Genomic DNA, 27455 nt, shown 5'->3' with positions numbered 1-27455 from the left:
AATCAAAGTGCAGTTTTCCTGGAAAACCATTTAAGCACCCTGAACAGCGTGCTCTGCATTCTATCTTGAAGTGCATGTGTGTTGTATAAATGACATTTTGTTAGAAGAGGGGTGATTTACTGAAGTGTGTCTGAGGACTCTCTCTCTGATATATTAGTGGAAAAAATGGGACAAATAAGAGCTGCATTCATTGTTCTCAATGCCAGAAATGAGAAAGTACAGTAATACTGAAAATACTGTATTAGCCTTGCAGGGAAGAATATGATCTGAGCTTCTGACTCACTGTCTTATTAAAAACGGAGTTGTATTTAATCCAGTTGTCCTTAGGAAATTCTCATTCTTGCTCAGCCATTCTGGTCATGTAATCATTCTTTAGACTAACATAGACATCTTTACACAACATGTAACATAGTTATCTTTCCATCATAGCTGATATGCTATGTTTTTTGTCACAAAATGGGTGCTTGTATTGGCCAGGTGTGCTCTTAACATTGGTGGTGGATTTGGTAAATACCACTTTTGTGCACTCTGATTCTGGGGAAAGACGGTCCTATATAACTACATGTTATTATCATTATGGACAGGCATCCTAATGTTCTTGTGATGTATGTTTTTTGTAGGAGCAGTGGAGATAGGTATAACATACCATCAAGTTATAAACAGGGTAATCATCAGATCATCACATTATTCTACATTATTCACAATGAAGCCACCTAGTGCCATACTATAGAGGGTACATGTGGATCTATTATTTATGTGTATTATTTATTATGTGTGAAGAAGTGATGCACTGACATACCTGTTCTGAACATTCTGTGTTCTTTCAGAAACAGGCCTACGCAGGAGCCATGAGGAGCACAGTGAGAAGTGGGGGCTCTGCTCAGTTTGTGTGGGGCATCCTGATCTGGCTGCTGCTTTTGCAGGTACAACTTAGATCCAAGAGGGAAATTCAGCTCATGCTCCTCTAGGCAAAGGAGGACTGCAGACTTCACTTGGATCCAGTAAAAGTAAAGGAATATGGCTTCTACATTGTAACAGTGTTTCATATGAGTTATAAGGGACCCTTGCAACACATGGATTTTGCATTTGCAAATTTAGCTTTGGTAAATTAATTACCTCACCTGTGTTTAACAGATAATTCGTACTAGTCCCCTTCCTTTACATCCTCTGATCCTCATGTGTGATTAGTAAGGCCCTATGTCAGTGGTGAGTGTGTATAACACAATTTCCAAATAGTGTGTCCATTCTGGTGATCACACAGACCACCCTGTAATTTTACATTTGAAACAGCATTGCTTAATGGCGATGTCTGGTTTAATGTCTTAATCAATGAGGACATACTGTATTTTGCAAAGGCAACATGGGGGGCTTTTCAGGAAAATTAATCCAGTATTTCTGGATGCGGTACTGGAAAAAACTGATAGAGGCAGTCAGGTGACAAAATAAAAAATATTTTTGGCTGTGGCAGCTAACATCCAAAAATTCATCTTTTAAACAAGAAATAGGAAATCCTTTTCTTTTTTTGTACTTTTGTGCTGGTCTTTTCATGGGAGAGTGAATGTTTGAATAGTCAGTGCACATAGAGATATATCAACTACAGAGACAAACTATTTTGTGCTAAGTGAAGCAAGTAACAGGAGCACTAAATACTGTCTTAGAGATGTGACTGTGATTCTGAAATTAATTAACTTTCAATCACACCATTATACCAAAGCTGGGATTCTGGAATTGAGTAAATTAATCTTTAACACCCCCAATGAAGAAGAAATGACAAACCTACTTTTCCTGGCAGCTGTGCTTGTTAGAGAATTCTGAGTTCTACCTGTGCAGTAGCTGCAGGATTTCACAGATAACTTGAAAATTATGCATGTGACCCCAAGTCATGTATACCCAAAAGCCTGAAAGAAACAACTTGAAATAATATGCAGAGAATGCTTCTCTGTAGCTCCTTGTGCTATACTTAATCATTGCATTGTGCTCCATTCCACACATGGACAGCTCCAGGCAGTGTGGGGAAAAGTGCTGGAGGAGACATATAGAAAATGGATGCAGTATCAAGAGGATTGCATGAAGCAAATAGAAAATGAACCGTACCCCTCAGGTAATTATTACCTCAGGCGAATGAGGTCAAGTTTAAGAAGCATGAAAACATTTCAATACATTTATGTGTATGAAATTGCAGAAATCGTACACTTTTTATGGTAAAAGACTTTTTGTCTGAATCGTGATTATTTTGATTGTGCATCTAATCTGAGTGGTGTGCTCTCCGTTTTGTTTGAAGGGGTTTTCTGCAACAGGACCTTTGACAGGTACGCCTGCTGGCCCGATGGCTCCCCTGGGAGTTTGGTCAATGTGTCCTGTCCTTTCTACTTGCCTTGGTATGAGAAAGGTGATCCATCTATGCATATATCCCTCCTTTGTTCCTTAACCATATCTAAATCATTATTCGTCTACATTCACAAGCAGAATAAAAAGCCCTGTGGTTCTGAAGTTACAACATGAAATGTTTATGTGTAATTATGTATGTGTACGTGTGTGTGTGGCACAGTGTGTCACGGTGTGGTGCGTCGCAGGTGTGGTCTGGATGGTCAGTGGGTCAGAGAGGACAATGGGCAGCCCTGGAGGGACATCTCACAATGTGAAGAGGAGCAGGAAGTCACGTCTCAGGAGGTCTGACATAAACAGAGTTAGAGAAACAGGAGGCTGAAAAAAGCCTAATAAAACTGATCTCTACACTGAATCCTATTGGTGCAACAAGCTAAAAGCAGCATTGACTAAGATTCTTACGTTACACTAGCCCAACTAATACAGTGTACACGTATACAGTGACTTAATGACTTGGCTCTATGGTGGCTCTCTAGCCCGTGGAAAAGCAAACTGGTTCTTAGAAGGTTTGCAAGTTGAAGCAACTCCGAACTGGCACTAGCACCAGCCCAGAACTAGCACCTAGTTCGCGTTGGTGGAAAAGGGGTATCTGTGGCTCTGTCAATGGGCTATGACCCAGAGGTGATGTGGAATGGGTTTGAAAATTATAGTGGAAATCAAGTTCACGTCATGTCTGATTAGTATAGCTTTATTTGCAAATACATATAAATGTAACAGAGATACAATATGTTTTTTGCAATTTAATCACTAAATTACAGTTCCAAGCTGAAACAATTTATCTGAAAAATTTCCTCCATCAAAAAATTTAAAAGAAACCACATTCTAACATCCTCAATAGTCAGCTTTAAGGTGTGCTATATGTGCATGCTATATGACAGAAATGGTCATGGTCCTGCCTTAAAGTACACAGAAATACAATGTAAGTGGTCCAAACACAGCAAGGCCTCTGCCTTATTAAATTGTATTTTGTAAAATGTAAGTAATGTGTCAATAAAATTATGGTAGCAGTGATATTTATGTGCACTAGCAATCAACAACACATTGGTTGTAATATGCCCCAGGTAGTTTTGCTACAGTACATGTCATTTTACTGACATGTATTAACTATTCACATACCCCATTGTAACAGCAGGCACACACAATATATACTAGAACAACATTCACACTAATCATGGAGGACTGAATCAAACACACAAAGGCGACCATTAAACTTTCAGCTACATCAAGGGCAGGTGTAGATTTGGGTCAGTGCTGGGTCATTGCCGCCAGAATCAACAGTAGCTTGTGCTTGTTTTTAGCTACTTTGGTTGTGTTAATTATATCCATGTCTGCAGCTGTGGTTCAAGCAGATGATGGTGAGCTTCAGAATGCTCTACACTGTGGGTTACTCCCTGTCCTTCCTAACTCTGGTTTCTGCTCTCATCATTCTGCTGGGCCTCAGGTAATTGGAGCTCTTGTCCCTGTGTGTCTTCACTGCCTGTAACTGCGTTATATCTGATCTGCTGTCAGCTGTTGTTCCCAATCTGTCAGGGCCTCTCGACTGTGTCATGATAGCGATTTGGCTATGCTTGGCTATGCTACCATACTTAATGTAATGTAAATTTGTTTCTGGCATGCCGAATTATCAATCTTGTTAGCCGGAAATAAGGCTGTTAGAATAAGGTCAGTTTCAGCAACATTACCTCAGATTGCTTTTTATTCTACTGCATATGTGGATTAGTTTTGTTTCTATTTATACTGAACTATTTCTTAAATGTCACAAGTAGCAGATTCAAATTCAGATTTTTTAGAGGACTTTAATAGTAAGGAAATTGTGAGCATACTGATGTGCCAAAACAAGAAAATCTAAATTGCAAAATTAGTGTCAGGATGATAAGATAATAAACCCACCTGGCAATCTTAGCTCGCCCGCTTATAAAATTGAGCTGTCGCAGCATTCATCTGTTTGCTGTCAATTCATGGGGTAAAATCCTCATCCTCCTTTCTCAATCTCCTGCTATCTCCCTCTAGGAAGCTGCACTGCACCCGCAACTACATCCACGCCAACCTCTTTGCGTCCTTCATCCTGAGGGCGGTGTCGGTCATTGTGAAGGATGCTCTGCTGGAGCGCCACTGGGGCCGAGAGATCATGGAGCAGTCTGACCTGGGAGAGCTGCTCAGCCACCAGGTGGGTCCCAGGCAGTCACTGAGTATACTCCTATGCATGCTGCTTATATGTATTTTTTCATCTGCACAGGGATGTCCCATCATGCCTTGCTTCATATTCACAGGCTGCGATTGGCTGCAGGATTGCACAGGTGGTGATGCAGTATTGTATTCTGGCCAATCATTACTGGTTCTTTGGGGAAGCAATCTACCTGTACACAGTGCTCATCTCCTCCGTTCTCTTGCACAAAAAGAAGTACACAGTGTACATTTGCCTTGGCTGGGGTAGGTATTCCTATCTAATCTATTCTGCAGACACTCAACAGTCATTAAATGGCTTGCAGGTTTGTTTAGTTTGAATTATATTTTTTTCCTCTTTTGTACCTTCTTCTTCAGGGACTCCTGTCCTATTCGTTATTCCTTGGATTTTGGCCAAATTGTTCAAGGAAAACAAAGAGTATGTGTCAGGTGGTTGCAGCTTTGCTTGATGAGGACAAACACATGACATTTACATATTACAATGATTCATCTGACCATGGTTTTTGCTTCACTAATTAATTTCGACTCTGAAAAATGTGTTTTCCAGGTGTTGGGCCGTCAATGAGAACATGAACTACTGGTGGATAATCCGATTCCCTATTTTGTTTGCTTCATTGGTGAGCTGGACCACAACATGTGCCAAGAATGTGTATTGATTATTATTATTTATTTAAACAACTGTTACTACTTAGTATTTGCATTTGTGGCAGTAATTCAGTGTTAAAACGGAAAAGAATTTTACACCAGAGTAAGACTTGTGGGTAGATGTGGTTGTGATTGGGTTGACCTGTCCCTTACTGGCAGATCAACCTGGTGATATTTATGAAGATCCTGAAAGTGATTCTTTCCAAACTGAGAGCCAACAATCAGAAAACCTACCCTGACTACAAGCTTCGGTAAGTAGGACAGAGACATTTGACTTTTAAATTTAGTTTATTTAATAACAACATAACAGTCAGCAATATTTATAAAAGAAAAAATCAAAACATTCCCAAGAGACAAAATATTCTTACACAACAGCTTGCAGCATGTATAGAGTAATTTATATAACCCACCATCACTTCAACATCAGTAGCCTTGACTGCAAATGCTCTTTCTTTTGCCCAGTTTAAAAAAATTAAACATGTGCAGTTAATTTCAGGCATATTCTTGAGGAAATCTACATAATACATGATAAAGCATAAAATAAGAATTACATTATCATTGTCCAAGAATAATACTTATTAGTGTGTACAGTTTTCGTAAAATGCATTTCTCAGTGTTCTCCCTAATTTGTTTTCAAATCAAACCACAAACAGACATAGACATAGTCAGAGAATATATAGAAAATGTCCTCAAGCATTAGTTAAATTGGACCTCTCTTGTGTGTGTCCTTGTTAAACATTGACAACAAATGTACAAACAAGTTTGTCAGAGGCAATGCTGTCTTGTTGGAACCTGTGCTGGATAACAGCAACCAAGAGGCTGAGACCTCTTCATGTGCTGCTAAATGTCATCTGCATCCCATGTTCAGTAATTAAACAGAGCTATTTAAACAGAGTTGGCACAGTAGTTTTATTTGCAGATTGAAAAAAGAGAGGTAAAGACAGAAACAGGAACAAACAAAGGAACTGAGAGAGTGAGACCAGAAGCTCAATTTGTGGCCTTATCTAATGCTATCTTATTGTTTTTTAGCCTGGCCAAAGCAACATTGACCCTGATTCCTCTGTTTGGAATCCATGAGGTTGTTTTTATCTTTGCCACTGATGAACAGACCACAGGCATCCTACGCTACATCAAGGTTTTCTTCACCCTCTTCCTCAACTCCTTTCAGGTGAGGTCCTGAAACCAGATTTTAACCAACAGCACCATGATCCCTTTCCAATCTAAACTCCCTCTCCTTGTCTCATGTCTGCTCCTCAGGGGTTCCTGGTTGCTGTGCTGTACTGCTACTCCAACAAAGAGGTGTGTGAACTGAACTCACAGACTCTGAGCTTAGCCCCTGCTGGCTTCCACAAACTGTCTGTACATTTATGTTGATCTCCATGGGGCTTCTAAAATGCAGTCTAAAATTAGCTTTGCTTCACCCTGCTTTTATCAAAGAGGACAGGACATAGTACACCCAACTGTAGATGTCCACAGTTCTACAGTCACTGGGCCCTGTGTTGTGTTCCACAGGTGAAGACAGAACTGCAGAAAAAGCTGCACAGCTGGAGGATGGAGGTGGGCAGCGTGTGCTGCGGACAGTGAGAAATGGCAGACGACTGCAAGTTTGGACACTGCTCCATCCAAGGAGGAACTAACAGACAACTCCTCAAACCCAGAGGCTATTTTTTTAACTGGTTACAAACATCAGCCAGAGTCTGTAAAACCATTTGAGGAGTCCTATTTGATGTGAAACTGAGAAAGTGACCTTGGTCATGATTAGGTCAGGTGGAATCAATCTTCATTTTTATCACCAACACTTGCTTCTGACATGTTGTTTTCTAATCACAATGATATTAATTTTCTCTCGTGTCGAATCAGATATATCTGTGACCCAGCAGGTATTTTCTTACCTGTTTCATTTCTGTACTTCACAATAATTTCAAGGTGAAACATCTTCAACACATCTACATTTTAAACCTTAGATGCTCTTCAACTACCATAATAGTACTGTGTCCTCAAACAGATGCTGCTCTCAGCTGAGAACTGTCTCATTGTGGAACTGTACACATCCTGTCCCCGTACTGTCGCTATACTTGCTGTATGCACTTTTGTAAGTCGCTTTGGATAAAAGCGTCTGCTAAATAAATAAATGTAAATGTAAATAACACTACCAGAGGATTCCATACATAAACATAAAAGTAAAAAAAGAATGGTGCCTAATGTTGCATGAGATCCAATTAAATTTATTTTCAGAATTCAGATGAATTCTGTTGTAGGATTGGCACTGGGGGAATACTTAAACACTCTTCAGGTTAGGTAGTGGGTGATTGAATAGTTTGAGTAAGCCCCTATACTAAGGATGTTTGATTCAAGTAACAATGAAAGCTCTTGGCATAGAGATTAAGGCCATGGCTGTATATAGGGTGGCCTTGATGTTGTCATCTGCACAGTTTAACATGTGGGATAGCACTACACAACCCCCGAAACATTAACATTAAACATCAACATTAAATATCTCAGGTCTTTTATGTAATATTACCAAAATCTGGAGGCACATAACTGAAGATTTCGATGTGCCACTGTTGCATGGGATTTTCTGTGGGCTTCTTCCATTTCTTTTGAGTGGTTTTTGAAATTGTACATATACTGTTCATGTATTTATTTATGTATGTGTTCATTTCCAAACATATTTAACTGGCAGTATTAAAACATTTCTGGATTTGTTGCACTTGTTTCCTGTTTTCAAAACGATTGTTAATGATTATTCATTTTAGTAGGCCTATTGCAGGTCCTTTTGTGTGTGTCGTGCAGTACCTACAATCAGAATTTGTATTGTGACAATCGGTGGTGAATCTTTACAAAAGAATGCTTGTGTTGTAAAAGCTACTACATCATGTAAAATGTATTGCTCAATTTGTCTTGCCTTTGAATACATCCTAAAGAATTACGCGATTCGTTGTCGTTTATTTACTTTAAAAAAGTATTTCTCTTGAGCAATTTTTTGACCAGCACTTATAGCGATGAAAGATTATTATCGTTATTTATAATGTGACAAATCAAAAAAACTTCTCCGTAGAACTTCATCTCCCATAGTTGTTCTAGCACTGAACGTCAGAGCGTACGGTATTACGTGTTGCCTTTGGAAACGGCGGCAGCTGCCGCGGGAGTATCAAGAGTGTTTACAGTTGCAGGAGAGAAGTTAGAAAGAACTTCTGATGGATACTTGTCTAATGAAGAATCGAAATTATGCGTTTGGTTAAACGTAGATAACTAACTAGATGTCCAGCAGATTTAAGGTCTTAGGTCATGGTGCTTTTGAAAAGGCTGAGTACATCAGCCAAAGAGAGTAAGCTAGCTAGCTAGTTCGCGATTTGCTAGCTAAAATACAAGCGAAAACCCGTTAAGCTAGCAACGAAACTAGTGAAAGTTTACTATCTTAAAGGATAGGTAGAAAAGTAATTTTAGCTGACGCTAGCTACTGGTCTGCAGTTGTAGCTAGTTAGCTTGCTAAATATATGGCTTGTTAGACAGTTGGCAGAAATAGTAAGGGAGCTAACGATATTACCCAGGTACATAACTGTTTGGCTAATGTGAAGGAAACGTTTTCAAATCTTTAAACATTCGTCAACGGATCGATTTCATCATAATGTCTTCCCGAGGTAAGGTACCTTGCTGGTGTGTTGGATGTACATGTAGACGATAGACCTAGCTTATCGTGACCGCTAACTTGCTCTTGCACTTCAGCGAGCACCTGCACATAACTAGCTGACTTTTTCAGCAAACTTCGATATACACTTGGATGAAATAGCTAGCGATTGTTATTAAATAAAGATGACATTTGTATGTCATTTTAAATTTATTTTTAGTATATATTTATGCCTTCTCATCGATTTTGTTTTGACCAGTGTGGCAGCATCCTTACGTCAATATCTTTAAACACGTGAAGATTGATGAATGGAAAAAGTCAACCAAAGAGGGAGATGTGACCACCTATATGGTAAGGTCTCTTCTCTGTACAAACAGCCTCAGTATTTGCATGTAGATGATCCCCACTGCGAAGATTGCACGGACTGCTGCACTTTAAACTCGATCTGCTATTTTTCTTTGATTTTTTTTTACGTTCTCAGGACAAAACATTAAAATGCTCAGTTTTTCGCATCCGGGGATCCATTCCAGCTAGCAACTACATCCTGCTGCCGAAAACCAGTACCCAGTCACTGGGGCTTACCGGACGTTACTTCTACCTCCTCTTCAGACCCAGTCCTACCAAACATTTTGTAGTACATTTGGATGTGGCCTCTGAGGTAGGACACCGAGGATGTGAGAACAGACAACTGTGCTGAGTTTAGGATTAGAGTAAATTGACCAATTAGTTGGTGATGTAATGACTTGGTGATGATGTAATGACTAGGTGTATCAGTGGTTAATGAATTTGTTGATGCATTTACACTTTTGCTGTTGCTAAATTGACAGAGACGGCTAGTAGTGTTACAAGAATGGTTGAAAGAAAAGGTGTTTTCAACGTGGATCTGTTTCTTCGTGTCTTTCAGGAGAGCCAAGTCATCCGCATCTCCTTCTCCACCCTCTTCAAAGAGTTTAAGTCCACAGCAACCTGGCTTCAGTTCCCCTTCGTATGCGCAGCAGCCAAAGGATCCTTATATGAGAGCACAGCTAAAGAGGCCAGACATGGTGAAAAAAAAATTCCAAGACTATTAAAACACCAAGAACACACACACTTCACAGTGCCAAAATGGTCACAGTTGTCTCCAGAAATCTTTGAACAGATAATTCAATGTGGTGAGAAGTGACAGTGTTATTTGGAGCACTTAAATGTATTAAGGCCAGTACAATGCCATTATAAATATGCATCTGCCGTTGATCCATAAGATAAAGCAATCAAATTGCTTATCATCAGGGATGCTCTACCTTAGCCATCCTTTTTGACAGTAGATGACAGAAAGTACGGGGTATCTGAATTATTGTTTTTTCAAATGACATTTCCAGATCTGGTAGGCCCTGCACCCCCCACGGTGCGCTGGACCTGCCTAATGATGGACCTCCAGTATGTCCTCTCCGTCTACCTCAACCGCCGCTACAGCCACCTGAAGAGTGTGAAGCTGTGCGCCAGCATGTCTGTGAAGAACATGTTCACCAGCGACCTGCTGTGCGACCCTGGTGAGATGGCACTGGGGAGGCTGCAGGCTCTTGTAGACCTCTGGAGATCAGCTACAATGTCACAAATGCCTTTTAAAATCACAACTGTCTCTCTCTCTCTCTCTCTCTCTCTCTCTCTCTCTTTCTTTCTCTCTCTCTCTTTGGGTAATTCACAGAGCTGTCTTTCAGCGAGGCCAAACAGGCAGGCATGGCATGTATGAAAGGAGCTAGCCCAATGCCGCGTGAGATGTGCTTCCCTGTGCCCAAGGGGGAGAACTGGAATGATGTGTATGACCACATCAGGTGGCTGTCCTTCAATCTTCATCAGTACCTGAGTGCATCTTATTGACAGTGTGGAATTTTCAAGCTTGTTTAATGGCTTTTAGGCCAAATGGAAATAACCGGAGTTGTTTTGACGTATCTTATTAAGCTTATTTGGTCGTCTGTGAAGGAAAAATGTGTTGCACACTGCTAATAGGAATGACGTTTTGACTGGTGTGACTTTTTCCTCAAGGTTTCCTTCTGATGGAGCCAAGATGCCTTATGATTCAATCCAGAGGGGAAACGCCAGTCCTACAGGTGAGTGGATCATGAATATGTTTCCCTTCATTAGACTTGGTCTCTCTTGCTCCACGTTATGTAGGATGTGTGTGTTTTGATTTTGGCTTTCCCTTGTATGTTCCACAGCACATATAAGCCCCGCTCAAGCAATGTTCCATAGTGTGAACCTCAGCAAGCCTGTGCAGGACAGAGTCTCTCTTATCCAACAGATCACTACACCCAAAAAAGTAAGTGTCCTACGTATGCTTCTGTGTAAGTTTTTGTTTGAGGCATTTATTAGAGATACTCCTAGTTTATAATTTGCTCTGGTTTCATAATTGTTCCCTGTTACAGCTCAAAATAGAATGGGGTGTCTGTGGGATTGGTATTGATATCTGTCTTTACTGCCCATGACAACAACAGATTCCAGATCAGTGCTCCCCACATTCTGTCTGCAGATGGTGTTATGAGGGAAAACTCATATGATTTATTTTTATACTTTACCATGCTAAACTCTCCCTTGCAGCGCTCCAGGCGACGAGTCCCTTTGGTGACAGCTAGCGTGCCGGAGCTGGGCATGCTGCCTGCTGCAGCGGGGGGCAGGGAGAGGGAGCTGCAGGAGAACTGGCAGCGTCGAGAGGAAGACCGGGATCCCCAGCCAGACCTGGAGAGCCAGGAGGAGCACTGCTCACCTCGGACGCGGGGTACTGAGAATGAGGGCGTTCACCTCTTTGTACACCGACACGACGACATCCCCTCGCAAAGACCAGACAGTGACATCGATGAGGTGGGCCTAAAAGTTTTTTTTTGGTTTGTTTGTTTTTAACTTTAACTTGTTTTTAACACTCCCTTCATCCTCTCATATGTTCTCATTAGAGATAACTGCAGTGATGAGGGATCGGCATCACTGTAAAGGTCTCCTGCTCCGACTGAATATTTACACTCAATAAAGCTTATATTGTGTCCATTGTTTTTATTTTAGATGGTTTGTACAACGGTCTCACGCCCAGTTTCCCTACCTACAACAAAAGTAGCAGAGCACCTGGTAAGGACCAGCATCCAATGTGGCAGTTGAGAAGATCACCCACTCCTGTCCACAACATTCAGTTTGACTTGTCTTGTTCTGTGTGCTCAGAAACTGCAGCCTGACCCCATCCTGCAGCTTAACAGAATCATTGGTTTTGGAGGATGCACCACAAAATGTGTAAGTCTTCAGCTGTGACTGCATCATTCATATGTTATAGAGAGAACAGGCTGGGAGAACAGCAGATTAACTGTGGGCTGTGGACTCCACCCTCAGGCGCTGTGGACCAAATCTGGAGACTCCGTGGTGTATCCTTGTCATGCCATCATTGTCTCAATGAAAGTGTCCTCTGGACAGCAGAGGTTTTTCATTGGTCACACAGACAAGGTAAGCGCTCAGGTTCATCTCCATCTGCAACAAGTAAATTAGAAATTCAGAAACTTACTATTAATATTTAGATGTCTTGAAGGGAATTTACAGAAGCTGTCAGCCTTGTCTGGTACAAAGTGGATGTTTGTATCATTTGTAATTATTTTGGAGTTTTAATAGTTAGAGGGGCCCACTTCCTCACTGACAGACACATATATAGACTTCTTTCTGTACTGTGGCTGTTTGCAGGTATCTGCGTTGGCGTTCAACGGCAAAAGTACTGTGTTGGCGTCTGCGCAGACGGGCAGTCTGAGCGTTGTACGAGTGTGGGACTTCTTGCATGGCAATTGTCTGGCCATGTTCAAAACCCATGCACATTCTCTGTCCTGTCTCAGGTATTGTGTACATTCACTGCTCTCTGAGTGAACCATAATACACACCCCTGGTCCCACTGCACTGCAGAACCATTGTCATCTGCTTGTTCAGTTAGAGTGATTGGGTTGTTTGTTGAATAGTTTGATTATATTGTAAGTATGCTATCACTTTTCTGTAAATGTCTTTAAGAACAAATCAGCATTCATGCCACTGTTGTCTGCTTTTAAATGTCCCATTGATTACTGTACGCAAAAAGAAATGAAAAACAGCATGTGTTCACGTAGCCATAGCTCTTTAGCAGGAGGATGTTAGAGGAAATGCTAGGGAGCTGTTTGAATTTTACATATGCAAAAATTACTTTGAACAACTTACATGAATGAAATCATTTGAGGTGCGTATGTTTGTGGGTATATTCTAATTGCTTGGTTTGAGAACAGATTTACTGGTGATTTATGTGCACAAACTAATACCCAAACACCAAAGCCCAGGACTAAGAGTTACTGGGCAAGAGTCACTGTCCTCATTATCTAAATTGGTCATTGTCTCATTGAACTCTCTGGTGTAAGTGCAGCCCCTTCAGGACTGAAGTTCACGGCCTCTTTAGCAAGGTGACTGACGTTTCTCAGACCTCCGCTTGCATTGTCTTTCAGCTTCTCCTCCAGCGGCGGGGTGCTGTGTGGTGTCGGCAAGGACAGCCACAGCAAAACGGTGAGTACAGCCACCGTGCACCTGTGCCTGCGCAGGGCTCCAATTAAAACAAGAAGAGAACTATTCCACTGGTAATAAAGCAGTAACGAAGCGATGTGGCGAGATCTGTGCTTTCAGTTACCTGCGGGCCAGGTGTTTCTCTGTGGATGCGCAGAGGCACGCACAGAGATGGGCGTGTTCCTGCATTATTGGTCCCTGCTCTCTGCTGCAGATGGTGGTGGTGTGGAACACACAGCGGGTCACGAAAGGAAAAGAGGTGGTTATTCTGGCCAAGGCGCACACAGACGTAGACGTGCAGACCATGAAGATTGCCTTCTTCGATGACACCAGGTACCACCCGCACCGTGGAACCGTCCATTAAAATTCAGCTGTCACTCTTTCCCTTGCCCTCGTGTTCGCTGATACTGCCGTGAGAAATGTACAGTTGCATTTAGTCAGCATAACCATTCCCACTTCACACTGATTTGAAAGGGCAAGCAGGGCTTCTCTGAGAAATATCACTAATATACATTAGTTATTATTACACATGCCTGTGTAATGGAATTTGAAATTAAGTTGATACCTGAAATGAACCCAGGGTCAGATGGATTTATAAAGGCATGGTACAATCAACTGAACATTTTCCCTGAGTTTTGTTTGTTCATAAAAGAACTCCTTGTTTCTTTTGAATAGTGGCTCTTTGGAAGCAAGATGGCTTCAGTGCAGAGCTCTCTGCAGGCCCTTGCTAACAGCCTGATGGGTGTGTGTTTGTGTGCCTCTGATCTCCTCAGGATGGTGTCGTGTGGAAGGGACAACATCCGGCTGTGGCGTGTGCGAAGCGGGTCGCTGCGCTCCTGCCCGGTTAACCTGGGCGAGTACCACGCCCTGGACTTCACAGACGTGGCCTTCGAAGAAGGACACTGTGCAGAGAAAGACCCAGAGGACCGGACGCTGTGAGTGCCTGATCCCCGTGTTAAAACTGTGCACAGCAGTGCTCATCCATCCTCCATGTTAAATCACACAGTGAAAAATTAAAACTGCAGTTAATGCAACCAAGTTACCATGAAAGTGATTGTAGGCTTTTAAGATTGGCAGATGCTCTTCAAAAATGTTATACTGGGGCTAACGAGTCACACAGTCAGTTAGGTTGCTTGTTCCAGGTGCAGGCTTAACCCTATGACTGGGTTCAAGCCATATCATCTGCCCACAGCGACCGGAAGCCCACAACTGAAAAGTAGTCACAGTTGGCATGTGTATATCAGTAGATTGCATTCACTAGACCCTGCATGTCTTGTCCTGTGGTGTCACAAACCTAATTTACAATCAGTCATTACAAAAGTTAAGAGTTTAAAAATTGTAAAAATGCAAAGACAAAGAGAGGACGTGTCTTTTCAGTGACGCCACACTGACCTTTCCCTCCAATGAGTCAGTGTGAGAACCCAGCATAGTAAGCTATGATTAGCCCTGACACTCTCTGAGGCTCCAACATAATGAAGTTGGATCAACTGTGAACTGACGCCTTCTGCCTGTCTCTTCACAGCCTCATTAGCCTTGTTAATCTTCCAAACACATGCATCCAGAATCAGCGCGCACGTTAACTGACGAAGATTCATTTCTTGTCGTGTTTGTTGTGTTTCCTCTGTGTGACCAGGTTTGCTAGCAGCAGGAGTGGCCACATCTTGGAGATCGACTACAAGAGCGTGGTGATCAGGAATGTCAGGCGACTGCTCCCTGCCCAGCAGGCTCACTCCCAGCGCAGAGAGAAGCAGACCTTCAGTACAGGTGAGAGTCAGGGCTGTCTGACACACCAGGGACCATCCCCAACAGGTCGGAACAGTGGTGTCTGCAGAGGCAAACATGGTATTACTGTAGCTCATCCCTTCCCTATCACTGGTTTCTAGATGAATGTCTTGTTCGTCACAGTCATTAGATGGCATTATTACGATTTATTTTTGTAACATTTAGCAGACGCTCTTATCCAGAGCGACTTATGTAGGTTACAGTTTTATCTGTTTATACAGCTGGATAGTTACTGAGGCAGTTGCGGGTTAAGTACCTTACCCAAGGCTACAACAGCAATGCAGCTCTTACGACACCGCTCTGCCGCCCAAGTCAGGTTTATTATAGCCAAAGCATCTGGATATGGGTTCAGATCCCCCAGCGTTTGCACACGTAGAGCTGCCGCCAGTAACATTTTACATGGCATTGCCTTTTAAGCCTTGTCAACAAAATAAAAAGATTCTAATCTAACATTTTTTTATTTGATAGAATAAAATTGGATGGCAATCTTTTTTTAATGTGTGGCATAAAATTCCTCAGTGGATAAAATATGAAGTATGCAAACACAGGGTGAATAAGCAAAGAACATGAGTATAGTTGCCAGAGTGTAAGTCAGTGTATATAGAAGATAGTAAATATAGACAGTATTCCCCAGCTGCTCCTGGGTACCCATTGACTGACACGTTAGAAATATTAGGATATCCTAATAGGATATATTAGGATATCGCTCTGTCAGCCTTCTATGGTTGTGGGCTAGATTAAATATAATTGTTGTCTTTTTATTTTCAAATTCTTCCTTAGGAACTTGTAACTAACTAACCAACTGCCTATTAATGTGATTTTACCAAGTACAAAGATTCTGTGATTAAAATGTGAGTAAATGCACTACTGCAGGAACCTGTGGAGTTTCCAAGCTAGCCACAGTTTTTCACAGTTCAAGCTCACACCGGACTTATAGCGCAGTCAGCTCTACTTATGTAGTCAGCTGTACTCAACTTCCAGAAATTAATTTCAGGGGCATTTTTCATTACAGGATAAGTCTTCTCTTCCCTTTCTCAGGGCCTGGGATCGCTGTGAACAGCATCAGTATTTCCTCCGCTTTCTGCGCCACAGGCTCTGAGGATGGATACCTGCGTCTCTGGCCCCTGGACTTTTCCACTGTGTTTCTGGAGGCCGGTGAGGACAGCAAGGCATCCTGAATTTGAATGCGTCTCAGTTCTTACTCAGTAGTCCTGTCTTCCTTTGTCTTTCTGTCAGATCACTGCCTGCCTGTCATGTTTTCCTCAGACTTACATTCTGAAAAGGAATTTAAAATCAGCCAGAGCTGTTCTCAAATACACCCACATGCGCACGCACATACACACACACACAGGCAAACTGACACCAAAAAGTGCAGAGCTCCCCCTTGAGTCCGGAATGAGTCAGTGGTAGTGTCCGTGTCTCCCAGAGCACGAGGGGCCAGTGTGCCTGGTGTCCATCAGCGAGGAGGGGCACAGTGTCCTAGCGGCCACTAGCACGGGGAACCTGGGCTACCTGGACGTGAGCAGCCGGAAGTACAGCACCCTGATGAGGTCACACGCTGACACCGTGCTGGGTTTCAGCGTGGACGGCATCCGCAGGCGCATCACCACCGCCTCCTGCGACCGCACCGTCCGGGTCTGGGACCTGGACTCCATGCAGCAGGTGTGGGAAGACTGAGGATAATACATTTCCTGTAACCGGTTTGAACATTGTCTGTGAATGTGTGCATGCACTTGTGTGCATGTGTGTAGGTGCATGTCTAGTAGATGATTTGACTTTCATGGCTTCATGGCTTTGACCTTCAAAAGGGCTCCTTTTGCCAGTGTTAATGTCCCTGTTAAAGCTGATGCAAGTGGATGATCGAGCCTGGTCTCTCTGCTCTGTGTCCTCCCAGCTGTATGACTTTATCTCTGAGGACGTGCCCTGCTCCGTGGCCTTTCATCCCAGCCAGCAGGTGTTCTCCTGTGGCTTCAGCTCTGGGCTGGTGCGAGTCTTCAGCATCGCCAGCTCCAGCCTGCTGGCAGAGCACAAGTGGGTCTTGACACTGGTTTCTGCCCCCCAGACATTAGGATGCAGTGTATGGCCTGATCCAAAGAGCAGCCTATTCATGAAAACATAACCGACTCGCTTTGTCAGTTACATTGACAGGGGTGTCAAGGCGAAGTAAGGTGGTGTGCTCAGATATAATAGGCTTTTTGTCAGGCGTGCATCAGACCTCTTGTACCTGTGTTGGTTGTATTCATGACCACCTGTACGATGCAGTCTTGTTTTTGAGCGGGTTTTTCATTCACAGCAGTTTCTGCATATACCAACCTTGTGCTTCTTCATTAGAAACATCAGATCTGTCTGGAAGAGCACACTGAAATTAATGAAATCCCTCTGCTGATTAAAAAAACCTCCAGTATCAGGAGAGAAAATTATACAGCTTTGATGGTTCACATCTCTGCCCCCTGCTAGCATAGTTAATTAGAGAGTAACAGATGAGCAGTGTAATTCTGTGTGAGTCAGACAGTGGCTGAAAGAGATGGCAGTGTGTAAACTGAGCAGAGCTCACTCTTGCTTCTCCAGTCCGAGTGAGTGTTGATGTGCAAGACGGGAGGAAGGTTTATGGAAATCATGACCAGGTGTGCACGCAGGCAATAATCTGAATACTCGAGACTTATGAATATATAAATCCCAAATCAATGTTGTCAAATGTATTATTTATAATTTATTATTTATTAACCTGCAATCCTTAGGCCACTTACAATTGCATGTTAGAAGCAGGCGTGTGTTTGCCATGAAATATAACAGGTATTTTTGGCCTCGCTTTCTGAGTAGCCATATAAACAGAAAAAGAGATGGAGAAGCATTGGTGCAGAAAATATTTTTGTTCAAAAAAAAAAAAAAAAATTAATGAGACACGTGAGATACATGTTGATCTTCCCCCATAAATAGAGTGAGAGAAGACAAGGGCTTGAATTTTGGGACATGCATCACTAAACCCATACATGCTGCTGTCACCAAGCAGAAGTATCTGCTTTTATTTGCTGCTGACTTTTCAACATGGCTAGCCACTTGCACAGAGGGTAACTGTGTGTAGTTTCCTGTCCTACATAATGTACAGACCTTGAGATACAAACATTCCCAATGTGGTCTGTACAGTAATGTCTTGATATTCTGTTATTAGAAGGAATATTGATGGGATATTCAACCCTTCATCTTCAAAAATCATCACATTTAGAATACAGTTTCATTCTGAATATAATATTGAGAATTATCTGTTTATATTGTCTGTCTCTATGGTGTCTCTATATTTTGGCCTTTGACAGGAGATGGCAGGTACTTTACACATTAAAACATGTTTCCAAGTATAAGGATCTGCGACTGTAAAAGTAGAGATTTATTAACGCTAGAGCTCAACTTAAAATGAACTGATGTTAAAATCAGGTTTCAGAAGCACATCCAAACAGCATTACATAATACCATAAAAAAAGACCAGTTGTTTGTCAGGCGCAGAGATGAATGTCATGCCGATACCTTCTCTTACTGCATAACTCCATGTAGATAAACACCCAAAAGAAATATGTCAGAAGTACTTAGCATCTTTGTCAAAGTGTTGACACCAATTTAAAGCTTAGTAGCTGATTTTTATAGGTAATTAAGTGACTGACAGCAGTCCATTAAATCTTACCTCAATTATCCTATTTACAAAAAATGACAATTAAGACCGTTATGCTGTAGGGTACCCAGGATGGGTGATTAATTTGCAGGTTGAATATGTTCTGTGACAGTCCTAATTAAAAAAAACACACACACACACGCAGTATGTTGTCACTGCATGGCTAATTTGTAGAGCTGAGGACATACAGTACCAGCAAAAAGTTTGGACACACCTGCTCATAGAAGAGTTTTTCTTTGTTTTTATTATTTTCCGCATTTTACAATAATAGTAAAGACATCAAAACTATGAAATAACACAAATGGAATTATGCGGTGGCAAAAAGTGCTAAACAAATCAGAACTATCTTAGATTTTAGATTCTTCAAAGTCACAGAAGAATATTTTTTTAAATTAAATTTTTTGGAAAGAAATTCATACATAGGCATCAACTTCACTATTTATATTTGTCTAAGAAACAAATTTCAAGCATTTAAGCATATGTCTTTAGATCAAAATGTCTTTGAATGCATGTCCCCTGTTACCTTAATGAGGTATGTCCAAACCTTTGACTGGTGCTGTGGGCTGACTGACGGGCTGTGGTTGTCTTTGCAGGCAGCATCGGGGCGAGGTGATAGGCCTGGCCTTCTCCCCCGATGGAGAGTTCATGTACAGTGCCGGCTCCCTGGGCTCACTGGCTCTCTACAACTCCTCCCAGGACGATCACCACGTCCTCAGGGTCTTGGGTGAGTCCTTCAGCTTGAGCTAAAGGAGGCACAGTACCGCTAAATGCGGTAGTAATGATGGGGGTTCATTGAAGTCTGTTGAACAGCACGCGCGGCAATTAGGAGGCAGCAATTTGCTGGTGATTCTAAGACCAGAATTAGTCACAGTAACGGAACTCAGCGGAGAGGTGAAACCGCTTGTTAAGAGCTAAGCGTGGGATTAGGCAGACTCTCCACCGAGACAAACCTGTCAATGCGAGGGCCCCCCACTGCTGCGTGTGACCTGCTCGGTGCTCTCTGAGGTGACATGTCGTCCTCTTCCCCCGCGAAGGCAACGTGGTGGCCCAGGGAGTGGAGCGCAGTCCAGACGCCCTGGCGGTGAGCAGCGACAGCCGCTGCCTGGCGTTTGTGGGGCCCTCGGAGTACACCGCCACCATCATGGATGCCCGCTCACTGGATGAGGTAACCGGTTACCTTCTGCTCATGCATCACTCCGCCACCCACTGAGCGTTTCCCACACGTTTATCACACATACAATAGGCAGTGAAGTCAGAGTTTGCTAGAGGCAGCTTTTCTCTGTCTCCCCCAGCTGCTGCGTGTGGATGTCAGTATCCTAGACGTGGAAAGCACCAGCCTGGACTCAGCTGTGAAGGTCTGCTTTCCCCCCGTTTCCACCGGGCACCTGCTCGTCGCCACTTCTGCCAACAAGATCCTCTGGCTCAACTCCAGAACAGGCAGGCTCTTGAGAGAGGTGAGCCTGGTGCCTGTAGGTGAACCCCAGGGCGGATCTGATATCAGCACCCATTGCCACCCATTGGTAGATTTCCTTCATTTAACACAAGATCACAATTTCGTTTGTCATGAAAGGATGACATCTCCCTATGTATCGGTGCTCTCTCTCACCCCCTGTAGGTATCTAATGTGCACAAGCAGCAGTGTACATGCCTGACAGCGAGCGAGGATGGCCGCTACCTGCTGACCGCTGGGGGCAAGGCCGTCAAAGTGTGGGACTACAGCATGCGGCTCGAAGTCAATTCACAGGTAAGGGGAGAGGTGACTTCACACTTCAGGTGACCTGACAGGGTGGTTATAAAAAAAGATTTTTTTCCTCACAGGAACAGATCTGCTCAGATGCCTCTGGTTTTGTAAAGGTGCAGGGAAAAAAAATGAAAATGTCCCTAAGTTTTACATTCACAATTTCCTTTCAGAGATGAACGTTTAAGATGTGGTGTGCGGCTTCTGTACAGGAATCATCTCTTGACATTTTACCAAACAAATGAATTGCAGCCCCTCTTGTTCATTCTCTCCAATGCCACAGCATGTTCGGATCAGAGAGGAGCCTACTAACCCCCCCCCCCCCCCCCCCCAAAAAAAAAATATATAATGGGACATTTTAAATCTTCTTTGAGCTTTTACACCCAAAACATTTTGGCCAAACGCTGTTGACAATTTATTTGGCCACTAAGCCTAAGAGGTCGTAACGTGACTAATCCTACAAAATAGAGACCGTTTATCTCTGTCATCTGTTCGTCTGTCCCAGGTGTTCATTGGACATTCCGAGCCCATCCAGCAGGTGAGTTTCACACCGGACCAGCTGGGCGTGGTCACTGTGGGAGACGCCATCTACTGCTGGGACTTTCTGGCCCATCCCGAGGAAACACTGGAGCAGAGGAGGTAATAGGCTGACTGCATAACAGTCACACATACACATATACCCAGTATTTTGTTCATCCCCTAAAAACATATCACCTCTGTGTGCTTTTAGCCCTCCTCCTGTCACTGTGTCTCCCACGCCTTGTAAACCGGGTAAGTGTATATAAGGACATAAAGGTCATATTTAGGATTTACTGTAGTTATTTGATAATATTGCTAATTTTTAATTTAAGTAATAAAAGCGCCATCAACAATGTCTTATCTATGGATGTTGACCCACTCAGCTCCATCAGATAATCCAGAGCTGAGTGTCAATCAAATGCTGCTATCCAATGGAATGCCTCGGCAGGCTGCCCCTATCCCCTCCTCCTCCCCACCCCATTTGGACATTAGCTCCATTGACAGGACTGGCCATGAAGGTAAGACACACCCTGGTCATTGAGCAGTTAATGGAACATTGGAGTTTCACACATACTGCGCCCTGAGCTTTTCTATTTTAATCAGTAAATTGATCGTGTTCTGCAAACCCAGTGGTGATTCTTCTTTGGTTGAAAAAACTAATATCCCTGACAAAAAAATTAGATTTATTAATGTGCAATTTATCTTCAGCAGTATTTTTGTCCCCAAGGAAAAATGAGAATGATTTGCTGGCAGTGTTTATGTTCATTATTATCATTGTAATTTGATACTTACAATGAAAAGCTGATACAGCGAATTCAGTTTTTAATGCTTTTGCTTGAATTGTATTGAGGAATAAATTGCGTCACAACCACAGTGTATTGGACATTATAGGATCACAGACAGCAGTTGTAACTCATTCCTACGCCTAACTGCCAGAGTAGTTTGTGCTCAGCTTTGTCACCTCACTCGTGGCCTCTGTGTGAACCCCTGCAGCTCTGAGCCAGCTGTCCCTGTGTGAGGAGACAGAGGAGGTGCAGCTAGCTGATGCGCCGCCTGCCCCTGTGTTAGGGTCCTTCCTCAGGGTCACAGAAATGGCAGCGGAACAGGACAGGTCCATGCTGAGAGACAGCTGGAGGAATGGAGTGCCCAATCTTCTCTCTGGTATGTTTTCCACCACGTTTGGGAAATATTTGTTATTTCATTTTTTTTTTGTGATTTTCTTCCCATTATGATGAAACTTTTACAGTTGATAAAGAGGAGGACAAGGTGCCGATTCGTCCCGATTCCTACAAGCACTTCACACGACGCTTCAACACGTCTTCCCTGGACGGGGTATCGTGCCTCTTGTGCTTACAGTGTTGTATATACAATGTGAATCTACCCCGATTGTGATTATCATTTCCTAGTATTCCCTGTGTTTGTCTCAGAGTGCTGTAACAGCCCCTCCAGGAGAGGAGGGCCTAAAACTGAAGGCTGTGATTGGCTACAATGGCAATGGGCGTGGGAACATGGTCTGGAATCCTGACACAGGTATAGTGCATTGAGTTTGCTGGAATGTGCAGGTGTCCATGATTGTTTGTTACTGTATCACAGTTGAGTTTTCTCCAGTATAATGAGGCCCCTGCTCTGTACCATCTTAGGTCTGTTTGCGTACTCGTGCGGCTGTGTGCTGGTAGTGGAGGACCTGCACACAGGCTCCCAGAGGCACTGGCTGGGGCACACAGAGGAGATCTCTGCTCTGGCCGTGACCCACGACGCTCAGGTACAAGGCGCTGCTGAGATGATGTCAGGCTTTGCTGTGAGGGAGACACTGGGCCTCATACCTGTTCATGTGTGTCTCTCTGTACAGACGGTTGCTTCGGCGTCAGGGGGTAGCGCTGGATCCCGAAGTCTCATTTGCATCTGGAATGTCCAGGATGGCTCCTGCAGAAATACAATTTCACACCACAAGGGGGAGGTGCAGGGCATTGCCTTCTCCAGAGATGATTTGTTCTTCCTCTCTATTGGTCAGTTTCTCCATGACTGGTCAATGGAACTCCCACTGCCACTGTACTATCCACACAATTGTATTTGAAGTACTCAAGTGAAGTTTCTTTTTTTCTGACCAGGTGACTACACAGACCCAGGGGTGGCACTGTGGAGAACTAAAGCATGTCAGCTGATATCCAGCATCAGCCTGGAGGCGCCGCTCCACGACATCAGCTTCAGCCCTTTCTCTGCCAGCCAGCTGGCCTGTGTAGGGAGCGCTGGCGCCCTCTTCTGTCTCATCGAATTCCGTGGTCAAGATGTGGAGCTGAAGGTAACATTTACAAGATTTAGTAATGCATTATTGTTGAATTTTTAACAAAACGCAATAATGCACTTTTTTCGGGAATGCTATTTCTTTGTGGAGATTACATTTTTATAAGCAGCAGAGGCTGATAAAAATTTTATAAGAGTTTGAATTGGTTTGACCCAGAGATTTGCATCTCTGTTGGCGAGGGGCCCTTTTTAGGAGTGAATCCTCTCAGCAGAGCAGACTGTAATGACATTCTGATCTCCTCTCCAGGTGCAGATGGCGGCAGTGCCAGACGAGGTGGGGGAGGTGGAGCTGACCTCGCTGTGCTACAAAGACAGCTCCATCCTGTTCACAGGCACCAACAGCGGGCGCGTGTGCGCCTGGGACTGTGCTTCCTCGCGCTGCTTCATGACCTGGGAGGCTGACGAGGGCGAGATCGGTGAGCTGCGCCACCTCCCTCCCTCTCTGGCAGGGAAGTGTCCTCACGCCTGGGAACATGGGCGCTTGAAACAGACAAGTAGCAGATATTGGGTCAATCCTGTTTGCTCGGCGCACATGGCAGTAATGTGGGAATATTGCCGGTGCTGTAGATTAGGTTGCGGACGTTTCTCAGCGTCTGAGCAGGCGTGTGACATTGCAGACACAAGTGTTCTGTGCACAGGGGTGCTGCTCTGCCGAGGGAACCGCCTCCTCACGGGCAGCAACACCAGGAGGATCCGGCTGTGGGCGGTGGCCGCGGTGCAGGGAATGAGACCAGCGGCGGAAGGCTCAAAGGACAGGTGTGGACACGTTACTCTGCTCAGTATACACTCTGCGGATAACTGCACCCCGCTGGAAAGGGACTTGCAAGCTGGGGAGGGGTAGCTCCATCATTCTCTGTGAGCTCTGTGTCCCACGAGCTCTCTGTTCCTTGTTTAACCTGACAGACTGGAAGGTGCTACTTGGAACAGTCCACTCTTTCATGAGGTAAAATAATCCAGTCCCCTGCAGTAACATACCTGTCGCCTCTGTCCCTCAGCGGCGCGATGGTGGTCTTGGAGCATGAGATGACTCTGGACGGGACAGTGGTCAGCGCCGCCTTTGATGACGTCATGGACATGGGCATTGTGGGCACCACGGCGGGCACCCTCTGGTACATCAACTGGGTGGAGAACACCAGCATCCGTCTCATCAGCGGGCACAAAAGCAAGGTGGGCTTCTCACAGCCCTTGCCTCACTCTCACATACTGTGCTGGGCTCAAACGCACCGGAAGCCAGTTCAGTGTGAAACACCCAACACTTACTTAAGTTCCTTGTTGCTCTTAAGTGATATATTGTGGATATAGGAACTGTAGATCCGGCAGTTCTAACTACACTTGTACATCTGTGCGCACGGCTATGTTTCCTGGTGTGTGCAGGTGAATGACGTGGTCTTCAGCCCGGACGAGGATCACTTCGCCACGTGCGGGGAGGATGGCAGCGTACGGGTGTGGTCAGCTCCTAGCAATGAGCTGCTGGTTCAGTTCCAGGTGCTCAACCAGGTGAGCGACAGGGCCGCCGCTCAGCTTTCAGTCTGCACAATGTACAAGACGCATGTTTAACAGAAATCCAAAATTGGTCTGAATGGCGACTTTACTTTCGTGTGCCCTGCAGAGTTGCCAGTGCATCTGCTGGAGCCCGGTGCAGAGGTCAGCCCGAGGAGGCCAGTGCATCGCGGCGGGGTACAGTGACGGCACTCTGCGCATCTTCCGATTGGCCACCTCTGAGATGGAGCTGAAGCTGCACCCACACCCCGTGTCTGTCACTGCTGCGCAGTACTCTGTAGATGGTGAGAGAGCACGCTCTACTTCTGATGTCTCTGTAGCCTTCACCGGGCACTAAAAGGGAGAGCTGCACTTGTCATTTTTTATTTTTTTGCCTTAAGTCTTTCAAAGGTTTCACAGAACGTGAAAATATTTGAATAGAGTGTCATCCGTACTGTTATTATGCAAGGCCTATGATTGCTGTGATTTTTATGTGCTATGAGACTAACGCATGTTCTTTTAAATGTGTGCATGACAGATGTGCAGTGGGTCTCCTCGAGGACAAACATGGCTGTGCCCAAAACATTTTTCTTATCCAAATAATGTTTTTCAGAGATGCTGATAATGTGACTTCTCCCTTTTCCTACCGGCACGGATCTGCTCACTTACATTTGACCAGGGCACTGTGGTGCTGCCATGTCAGGCAGCGTCAACGCAAGGACTCCTGACAAGGTCTGAACACGCATGTGAATTTATATTATTCCGTCCTGCAGGTCAGGTGCTTCTCTCAGGGGGGAAGGATGGCTTGATGGCAGTCAGTAGTCCCCTCACTGGAATGACTCTACGTGTCATCAGCGACCACAAGGGGGCACCCATTAGCACCATTCAGTGTGTCAAGAAGCAGGTAAGAACAAGCTTAGCTCACTGGAGTGTGCTGAGTGACAACAAAAAATAGTCATGGTTGGCATGTGGGTGTATTGGAAAATTGCATTGACTACGCCTGAGCACTGCTGGATGAGACATGGTTGTGACAGTGAGATGAGAATAATATATCCAATTGCCAATTTGAAAACAGGGATGCATAAAAAGGCTAAAGCATTAAAAAAGTGTGGGGTATGCTTTAAGTAAATATACTGACTGTCCTGGTCATATGTACCCTTTTGCAGTACAAACAATTTGAGCTTGAAGGAAATGAGATGTGGTTAGCGGCCAGTGCAGACAGGCGTGTGAGCATCTGGGCATCTGATTGGATGAAGGACAAGTGCGAGCTCCTGGATTGGCTCACCTTCCCAGCCCCTTCTGGTCCTAAGGTAAAACGGACGGAAAGATGTATAAGAATGTGGAACAGAAAAGGTGCCCTGCAGCTTAATGCAGAACAGTTCCTTCAGTTTTTATTACTCTGTAGGTTACTCATTATGACTGTTGTTGTACTGAGAAAGTAATGATACTTTCTCTCCCCTGTGTATCTCAATTAACCTTTGTATAAGGCTCCAGACAGCCTGCCACCCAGCCTGGCTGCTTTCTACCCCAGTGACCCAGGGATTGTGGTGTACACAGGATATGGAGTAGAGAAGGAGATGTCTTTCTACAGCCTATCCAAGAAGCAGGTAACTTGGTTTGCCACTGTTCAACAGACATGGCTTTGTACCAGACATGGCATCAGCCCAGCCACAGCTAAATGCTGCAGTGTGAGAGCTCTCAGAATACCGCCATGTTGGTGACAATGGTCCCACAGAAATCTAGCACAAGCTGAGACCTTTTCCCGATGCCAGAATTAAAACAAGGGAACTTGTCCACAGGGGAACTGTTTATATTGACCAGAGTGTATAATGTATCAGTTACTTCTCCGTTCAGTTTCAGGGAGGATTTGTGAACTGCTCTGTGTTGGAGAGAATAGCTCTCTGAGACTAGGAACATGGTGATCCTTACTTATGCTAGGGGTGACTGCAGCCAGTGGGTCTGTGCTATAGTCACAGTTCTTTTGGTTCACTCACAGCCCTAATGTATTTGTTAGGTTTGAAACATCAGTCATGTTGCTATAATTTATTGTCTCTGCTGTGAAATTTTACTGACAGTGCTTCTTCCTACAGGTTGTTAAAAAGATTGCCTTGTCTCACTGGGCAACCTGCTTGGGCCTCTCCTCCATAGGCCGTCTTGTTGCGGTCGGTTCCAGTGGTACGCCCATTTCCTCTTCCCCTGTTTAGCAGTGACAGTTTCTCCTGTTCAGCATGCAGTAGTCATTCCTGATTATGCCATCCTCTCTCCCCAGAACGCCTGCTGAAGCTCATCAAATCCACCAGCGGAAAATTCCAGGACTTCCCCGTGCACAGTGACTCCTTGAAAGTGTGCCGCTTTTCGCCCTCGGGAAAGCAGCTTTTCACATCAGCCTACAATGAGATACTGCTGTGGGAGGTGCAGGGGCTTTAAGGCTGGGACCGTCTCCTATTTCCAGTCCACATCAGCTCTGTGTCTCACAAGCCTTTAGCAGGATGATGCGAAATCCCCTGGTCACCCACATGTTACGCTCTCAGCCTGGTTACTCATTTCAATTCAAGGGCTGAAGCTGATTAATGGATAATTTGATTAAGAATAGCACAGCAAACCACAGCAGT

General features: G+C 44.1%; 2 protein-coding genes across 2 annotated transcripts; both read left to right on the top strand.

The window, feature by feature from the left end:
* The first annotated feature begins 456 nt into the window (after positions 1–456).
* Positions 457–6798, top strand: LOC118781123 (glucagon receptor-like). The gene is made up of 14 exons (XM_036534057.1): positions 457–477; positions 828–923; positions 1999–2101; positions 2282–2389; positions 2549–2670; positions 3720–3826; positions 4396–4552; positions 4656–4815; positions 4927–4987; positions 5117–5186; positions 5374–5465; positions 6244–6382; positions 6472–6513; positions 6727–6798. The coding sequence occupies exons 1-14, from the start codon at positions 457–459 to the stop codon at positions 6796–6798; spliced, it is 1350 nt and encodes a 449-aa protein (XP_036389950.1).
* A 2004-nt stretch (positions 6799–8802) lies between these two features.
* On the top strand, positions 8803–27443 carry wdr90 (WD repeat domain 90). Its single transcript, XM_036533932.1, has 43 exons — positions 8803–8855; positions 9102–9193; positions 9324–9500; positions 9747–9885; positions 10201–10371; positions 10527–10653; positions 10865–10929; positions 11038–11138; positions 11417–11677; positions 11873–11935; positions 12026–12094; positions 12191–12301; positions 12533–12678; positions 13309–13366; positions 13578–13696; positions 14137–14298; positions 14997–15127; positions 16184–16300; positions 16572–16807; positions 17040–17176; positions 19400–19530; positions 19841–19971; positions 20099–20260; positions 20422–20550; positions 21050–21183; positions 21275–21315; positions 21447–21581; positions 22057–22224; positions 22310–22395; positions 22491–22593; positions 22704–22825; positions 22913–23069; positions 23172–23362; positions 23612–23780; positions 24003–24120; positions 24360–24531; positions 24739–24861; positions 24974–25148; positions 25617–25747; positions 26010–26145; positions 26338–26450; positions 26934–27018; positions 27113–27443. Exons 1-43 carry the CDS (start codon positions 8843–8845, stop codon positions 27268–27270), a joined length of 5565 nt encoding a protein of 1854 aa, XP_036389825.1. The 5' UTR covers positions 8803–8842; the 3' UTR covers positions 27271–27443.
* Positions 27444–27455: the final 12 nt, after the last annotated feature.

This window comes from Megalops cyprinoides, chromosome 1 (assembly GCF_013368585.1).
Source record: "Megalops cyprinoides isolate fMegCyp1 chromosome 1, fMegCyp1.pri, whole genome shotgun sequence".
NCBI lineage: Eukaryota > Metazoa > Chordata > Actinopteri > Elopiformes > Megalopidae > Megalops > Megalops cyprinoides.
Note: the sequence above shows the minus strand (reverse complement) of the source record. Positions and strands in the feature narration are given on the sequence as shown.